Source organism: Lithobates pipiens, unplaced genomic scaffold (assembly GCF_037356315.1).
Source record: "Lithobates pipiens isolate NorthernLeopardFrog02 unplaced genomic scaffold, aLitPip1_a1.2 Scaffold_25, whole genome shotgun sequence".
NCBI lineage: Eukaryota > Metazoa > Chordata > Amphibia > Anura > Ranidae > Lithobates > Lithobates pipiens.
In genome coordinates, this window is record NW_027507787.1 from 213,830,368 (window position 1) to 213,838,531 (window position 8,164).

General features: G+C 40.9%; 1 protein-coding gene across 2 annotated transcripts in view; it reads left to right on the plus strand.

The window, feature by feature from the left end:
• MGMT (O-6-methylguanine-DNA methyltransferase) overlaps positions 1 to 5,901 on the plus strand; it is a 785,996-nt gene extending 780,095 nt beyond the window's left edge. For both annotated transcript variants that reach the window (XM_077455517.1, XM_077455515.1), the window contains exon 6: positions 4,889 to 5,901. In XM_077455517.1, coding sequence (XP_077311643.1) covers positions 4,889 to 5,017 — 129 coding nt within the window. In that variant the 3' untranslated portion in view covers positions 5,018 to 5,901. The remainder of the gene's footprint in view (positions 1 to 4,888) is intronic.
• The last annotated feature ends 2,263 nt before the right edge of the window (positions 5,902 to 8,164 follow it).

Here is an 8,164-nt window from a genome sequence, read left to right on the forward strand (position 1 = left end):
AGAAGAGCAGGGGGTATAGAAGTGAGACAGGTGTACAAGAGATACATTGGTGGGGCAGATGAGAAAGTGGGTTACAGTGATGGGGCAGATGAGCAGATGGGTTCAGTGTTAGGACAGATGAGAAGGTGATTCAGTAGTGAGACATAAGAGCATGGGGATACATCAGTGGAGCAGATGTGCAGGGAGGTACATTGATGGGGCAGATGGGTTCAGTGTTAGGACAGATGAGAAGGTGATTCAGTAGTGAGACATAAGAGCATGGAGATACATCGGTGGAGCAGATGTGCAGGGAGGTACATTGATGGGGCAGATGGGTTCAGTGTTAGGACAGATGAGAAGGTGATTCAGTAGTGAGACATAAGAGCATGGAGATACATCGGTGGAGCAGATGTATAGGGAGGTACAGTGGTGTGAAAAAGTGTTTGCCCCCTTCCTCATTTCCTGTTCCTTGCATGTTTGTACACTTAAGTGTTTCGGAACATCAAACCAATTTAAACAATAGTCAAGGACAACACAAGTAAACACAAAATGCAATTTGTAAATGAAGGTGTTTATTATTAAAGGTGAAAAAAAATCCAAACCATCATGGCCATGTGTGAAAAAGTGATTGCCCCCCTTGTTAAAACATACTATAACTGTGGTTGTCCACACCTGAGTTCAATTTCTCTAGCCACACCCAGGCCTGATTATTGCCACACCTGTTCACAATCAAGGCATCACTTAAATAGGAGCTGCTTGACACAGTAAGGTCCACCAGGAGATCCTTAAAAGCTACACATCATGCCGAGACCCAAAGAAATTCAGGAACAATTGAGAAAGAAAGTAATTGAGATCTATCAGTCTGGAAAGGGTTATAAAGCCATTTCCAAAGCTTTGGGAATCCAGCGAACCACAGTGAGAGCCATTATCCACAAATGGCGAAGACATGGAACAGTGGTGAACCTTCCCAGGAGTGGCCGGCCGCCCAAAATTACCCCAAGAGCGCAGCGACGACTCATCCAAGAGGTCACAAAAGACCCCACAACAACGTCCAAGGAACTGCAGGCCTCACTTGCCTCAGTTAAGGTCAGCGTTCATGCCTCCACCATCAGGAAAAGACTGGGCAAAAATGGCCTGCATGGCAGAGTTCCAAGGAGAAAACCACTGCTGAGCAAAAAGAACATCAAAGCTCGTCTCAATTTCTCCACAACACATCTTGATGATCCCCAAGACTTTTGGGACAACATTCTGTGGACCGATGAGACAAAAGTGGAACTCTTTGGAAGGTGTGTGTCCAAGTATATCGGGCGTAGAAGGAACACTGCATTTCATAAAAAGAACATTATACCAACAGTAAAATATGGTGGTGGTAGTGTGATGGTCTGGGGCTGTTTTGCTGCTTCAGGACCTGGAAGACTTGCCATGATAAAAGGAACTATGAGATCCTGAAGGAGAATGTCCGACCATCTGTTCGTGTACTCAAGCTGAAACGAACTTGGGTTCTGCAGCAGGACAATGATCCTAAACACACCAGCAAGTCCAGCACCGAATGGCTGAAGAAAAACAAAATGAAGACTTTGGAGTGGCCTAGCCAAAGTCCTGACCTGAATCCTATTGAGATGTTGTGGTATGACCTTAAAAAGGCCGTTCATGCTCGAAAACCCTCTAATGTAACTGAATTAGGACAATTCTGCAAAGATGAGTGGGCCAAAATTCCTCCAGGACGCTGTAAAAGCCTCATTGCACGTTATCGCAAACGCTTGGTTGCAGTTGTTGCTGCTAAGGGTGGCCCAACCAGTTATTAGGTTTAGGGGGCAATCACTTTTTCACACAGGGCCATGATGGTTTGGATTTTTTTTCACCTTTAATAATAAACACCTTCATTTACAAATTGCATTTTGTGTTTACTTGTGTTGTCCTTGACTATTGTTTAAATTGGTTTGATGTTCCGAAACACTTAAGTGTGACAAACATGCAAAGGAACAGGAAATGAGGAAGGGGGCAAACACTTTTTCACACCACTGTACATTGATGGGGCAGATGGGTTCAGTGTTAGCACATATGAGAAGGTGATTCAGTAGTGAGACATAAGAGCATGGAGATACATCGGTGGAGCAGATGTGCAGGGAGGTACATTGATGGGGCAGATGAGCAGCAGGGTTACAGTGGTGAAACAGATTTGCAGGGGGGACGGTGATCTGAGGTTTGGAGTTGCAGGAATTGGGGCTGATCTGAGGCGTGAGCGCAGGATGTTAATTTCTCACTACTACTCAAGCAGCATTTACTTTATAAAGAAAATCCTTTTTCGTTATTGAGAATGTGAAGTTTACATTTTTTTGTTATAAAATCGGCACTCTCCATGTCTTTGAAAATATTTTTTGCCACACTGTGCTCAAAAGGCTGCCTACGCCTGTGTTAGACATTGCCACAACATGATGTCATTATCCACAGTTGAAGGTACACAATTTCATACGGAGCCCACAGCTGACAAAAGACGGATAGTTTTAGCAATGTTTGATCATCAATGGGAAGCAAGCTTGGATTGTATGGGCGGCGTGACTGAAAATCTCTCTAGGATTAGTCTTGAACTTTGGAAGCGTCAGATTTTATTAGTTGTTCTTGGACTTCAACAATTTATTGCAAATCTGCCAATTGGGAAATTTCAGTTATAATTTATGAGGTCTTAGTTGGGTTCCTGACCCAGACGGACACATTTTGTTATTACTCAAATCACCATAAATGAGTAATGAATAAACAAACTTTTTTTTTTAAATGCATTATGCCATTCTAATCTACTGTGCATTGCTATTAGATTATCATATTCCAAGTAACACATAAATAAGAACACTAGTAAGCATGGTTTGTGTCCAAAGTAAAAGTAGTAGTTCAGCTATTCTTGCAATTCACACGCACTGTTCTTCAGGAAAATCATCTCTTTTTACTGCATCACTTTGGTGCTCATAGAACTTGGGTGATGAGCAGGATATAGGTAAAGGACCTGTTCATACCCACCATGTAAGTGTATTATTGCATGTTTAACATATGCCATTGTGAGGTTAACATGCATTTTCATGCACTTTATTTACATGGGCCCTTCAATGAGGGGGAACATGCTAAGATTTAACAATTCAGAATCTGGAGCAGCTGTGCATGGTAACCAGCCCTCTTCTAACTTTCATTTGAAAAGCTGAAAGCCTATCTCCAGGTTTTTTTATTACTTTAAATAGTTCTCAACAAAATGGTGACTATCTGCACACTTCCCGTTACATAAATGTGAATGCGTATTGGTAAAAGATGGCTTGGGCTCCTGTTCTCCACCTGTAGAGAAAGCCCTAAATGCATTTCGTCCTTTTTGGAAATGGATGAAACGCATCTGAGAAGTTCTCTACAGGTGAACAGGACCTGAAGCCATCTTTTACCCATCTCATTCACATTTATGCAACAGAAGGAAGTCAGTGTCTGTGTGCGGACAGTCACCATTTTGTTGAAGTCTACTAGAGCATGACAAGCTGATCCTGTGTTGCACCAGCCTGTTCGCATGTTGATCCGATTGACACCGGTTCATGGGGGCATTAGACCGGTACTGTTTTCATTGCTTTGGACTTTAAAGTATAATCTAGGCAAAACTTTTTTTTTTGTTTTGGATAGATTGTTGAGGGATTAGAATACCTGTTATGTTTTATTTCTGTCTCTGCCCCCATTAAGGAGATTCCCCCTCTCTATTTATCCTGTTTACTATTATCATTGAAAGTTTTGGGTAATAGAGGAGAATTTTTCCAATGAGGACACTAGTATGGGTGACATGGGGGTCCCTAAGAAATTCCCTTCATTTGGAGGGTTTTCCTCTCACTTCCTGTTTGGCTATGGGACAGGAAGTGTTAGGAAATCTCCGCAATGGGACACATATGGCAAAAAAAAAAAATTGTGTTATAGCTGTATCCAAAATTAAAAAAAGTTTTGCTGATGGTTCTACTTTAAATAGTTTTTTGAGCCAAGCTAGCCCAAATGAACTATTTCCTTTATTAATAGATGCACATGCAGTCTGTGCCATACTAAGGTTGTCACGTGGCGGATGTGTTGAATCACAAAATTGGCTGAATGGAATAATGAATACTTTGTAACTGAAATTGTAATATATATTTCTACATGAATCTTGCGTTATATGTTATAGCTTTACTGTGTCTGTACAACCATTAGCACAAGGACCGCTTTGAATTTTCAAATATCTTTTGCAAGCTTTGGCTAGTCTGTGCACTTCATACCTATGTTTGGGTTATGGGAGAGCTGTACATGGTTTCCTTAAAAAAAAGGGACTAATGTGTCACACTGTCCAGTCTGCTCAGTTTAGACCAGTGGTCTCCAAACTGCGGCCCTGGGCTAGATGTGGCCCTTTGCTAGCCTCTATCTGGCCCTTGGGGCAAAATTCTATCCACAACTGACACCAAGGATGGGGCACTATTCCTCCCACTGACACCAAGGGTCGAGCGCTATTCCTAACACTGACACCAAGGATGGAGCACTATTCCTAACACTGACAGCAAGGATGGAGCACTATTCCTTACACTGACACCATGGCTGGAGCATTATTCCTCCCACTGACACCAAGGATGGGGTTCTATTCCTCCCACTGACACCAAGGATGGAGCTTTATTCCTCCCACTGACACCAAGGATGGGGTTCTATTCCTCCCACCGATATAATTAGGGCACTATTCCTTCCACTAAAACCAATGATGGGGCATTGTTTACTCCCACTGGCCACAATCCGTCCCCCATAAAATCTGACGGACAGTAAACCGACCCTTTGTTTAGGAAGTTTGGAGACCTCTAGTTTAGACAAACAATATAACTGTTCATGGCTGACATCGCTCTCACATGTATTTTCTATATTTTTTGTTTTTCTCTCCCAGGTACCACTTATCATACCCTGCCACCGAGTGATTTGCAGCGACGGCAAAATTGGCAACTACAGCGGCGGCAAGAGGAATCACGTGAAGCTCTGGTTATTGTCGCACGAGAAAAACGTGAAGGAAACATGAAAACGTTTTTTTTTTTTTTTGCGTTCTTCACGTCAAGTTGTAGCGCAGCCAAAACACATAACAGCACTATAGCTTTGCAACGTTAGAGTAAAATGCAGCAAAAATGGTAAATATTTGATTGACATATCATTATAATACAGCATCAGAAGCGGCACCGCTATATTAGAAAGGCTTGCATGCCTCCTAAGGGATGCAGCTAGTGTGCTGGCTCTTGTTTTTACAGGAGAATGAATACAGCAGACTGCTCCTGCCGGGCTTGTCGTTTGCTCCCGTCCTCGGTCCCGTTTTGTTCCATTTTTAATGCCCAAAAAAAACGTAAAAGAAAAGAAAGGGAGGGCCGTGGCAAATCTGAGGTCCAACTACCCCTCCATAGAAGCATCTGGCTAATAGAAGAGGGACGGTGTAGCTTTGCGTGCTGCTAAAGTCAAAATAAAACACAGCAGACGCACAAACACACACACACCTCCCTGTCGCTGCTGGCTTTGTACTGAGATCCTGTACCTCTGCCAAGCTCGATGCCCAACATTCCCACCTAATCTTTGATGTCTCCGCTTCCAGAACAATGTTTCACATATGTCATTGTCACAAATACACAGGAAAAAAAATATATTGCAACATTTTTTATTTTTTTTTAAAGGAAACTCCATTGTGATGTCTGTTAAGATATTTTTCACTGCCTTTTATATCTTAAAGAGTTGTTGAAAAGATACAAATAACAGTTTTCATTTTTTTTGGATGCTGACTTCCTTTGTAGTTTTCTGTGTTTTCATGCCAGTAAAAATAAAATGACATACGACAAGGGTATTAGGTTACTAAAAATGGTGATTGTTAGCTGTGCTTTGCTTTTTTCAAAGAATAAATTTGGCTGCTGCGTTTCATATTTATTTCTTATTTATATGGCGTGTGTTTTATGCCTTGTCCCTGTTTATTAAGCACTACCTATAACACGTATATCCCTTGTACACACAGTCGGACATTCTGACGGAAAATGTCCGATCGGACCGCGTTGTCGGATAATCCGACTGTGTGTGGGCTTAATCGGACTGTTTCCGTCGGACAAACTTTTAGAACTGGGCTATAAAACTTTCCGCCAAAATGATCCGATCGGACTTTGTCCGATTGTGTGTAGAGAATTCCGATCGGACAAAGTGCCACGCATGCTCAGATCAAATTCCGAGACCAAAGCTATTGGCTACTAGCCTGAACATAGTCCCGTCGTAACCAAATAACGTCATCACATTACATATGATCGGATTTTTCGACAACTCTGTCCGACCGTGTGTATGCAACACAAGTTTCGGACAAAATCTGACGGATTTTGTTGTCGGAATGTCCGACCGTGTGTACAAGGGCTTACTACAGTATACCTCGATAGAAGTACTTAGATGCTGAATGTCCTACTTGGAATGCAGTTTTCAAGAGTTTAACCACTTCAGCCCTGGAAGGCTTTGCCCCCTTAATGACCAGGCCATTTTTTGGGATACGGCACTGCGTCGCTTTAACTGACAATGCTACCCAAACAAAATTGACGTCCTTTTTTTTTACCCACAAATAGAGCTTTCTTTTGGTGGTATTGATCGCCTCTTAGGTTTTTCTTTTTTGCGTTATAAACAAAAAACAAAGACCAAAAAGTAAAAAAAAAAAAACATTTTTTTACTTTCTGTCATAATACATATCCAAAAAAATATATAAAAAAAAACATATATATTCATCAGTTTAGGCCAATATGTATTCTTCTACATATTTTTGGTAAAAAAAGACCAACAATTAAAAAAAAAAAAGTTTTTTTTTAACTTTCTGTTATAATACATATCCAAAAAAAATATTAAAAAAAAGCTAATTTATTCATCAGTTTAGGCCAATATGTATTCTTTTACATATTTTTGGTAAAAAAAAAAAGACCAATTAAAAAAAAACTAAAAAACTTTTTTTTAACTTTCTGTTATTATACATACCCCAAAAAATATATAAAAAAACTAATTTATTCATCAGTTTAGGCCAATATGTATTCTACATATTTTTGGTGAAAAAAAAAGACATATTTTTTTACTTTCTGTTATAAAACATCCAAAAAATATATAAAAAAACGAATTTAGTTATCAGTTTAGGCCAATATGTATTCTTCTACATATTGATTGGTTTGCGCAAAAGTTATTGCATCTACAAACTATGGGATAGGTTTACACTTTTTGGGGACCAGTGACATTATTACATTGATCAGTGCTATAAAAGTGCACTGATCAATGTTAAAATAACACTGGCAGGGAAGGGGTTAATGCCAGATGTGTTCCCTGGGTGTGTTCTAACTGTAGGGGGGGGGGGGGGTAGGCTGCCAGGAACATGACAGAGATCACTGTTCACTGGGAACAGTAGATCTCTGTCATGTCACTAGGCAGAACGGGGAATCGCCTTGTTTACATTTCCCCATTCTGCCTCTCCTCACCGCGACTCTGGGTCGCAGGAAGACATCGAGTCCACGGGACCCGTGGGCACACTGCCGTGGCAGGTGCATGCACGCCCGCTATCCTCCTTGCAGGGACCAATGTACAGGAATGTTGATTCGTGCAAGAGAGCCGACTTGACGCAGTATATCTGCGTGAGCTGGTCGGCTAGTGGTTAAAGTACACTTTAAAAAAAAATTCACCCTGCATTTCACCAACCACATAACTTTTTGTTTTTAAAATTTCCCTTATACATACCTATAAGACATTAGTCTTTTATCCCCGGTCATCCCTTCTCTTGTCTGGAGTCAGGAGTAGGCAGTCCTTGCACCACTGAACACCACTTAAATAACCGCTTCAGCCCTGGAAGATTTTACCCCCTTCCTGACCAGAGTACTTTTTACGATTTGGCACTGCGTCCCTTTAACTGACGACATGCGACGTGGCTCCCAAACGAAATCGACGTCCCTTTTTCCCAAAAATAGAGCTTTCTTTTGGTGATATTTAATCATCCCTGCAGTTTTAATTTATTCCTCAGTTTAGGCCGATACGTATTCTTCTACACGTTTTTGGTAAAAAAAAATCACAATAAGCCTTTATTTATTGATTGGTTTGCGCAAAAGTTATAGCGTTAACAAAATAGGGGATCGTTTTATGGCATTTTTATTATTTTTTTTTTTTTTTACTAGCAATGGCGGCGATCTGT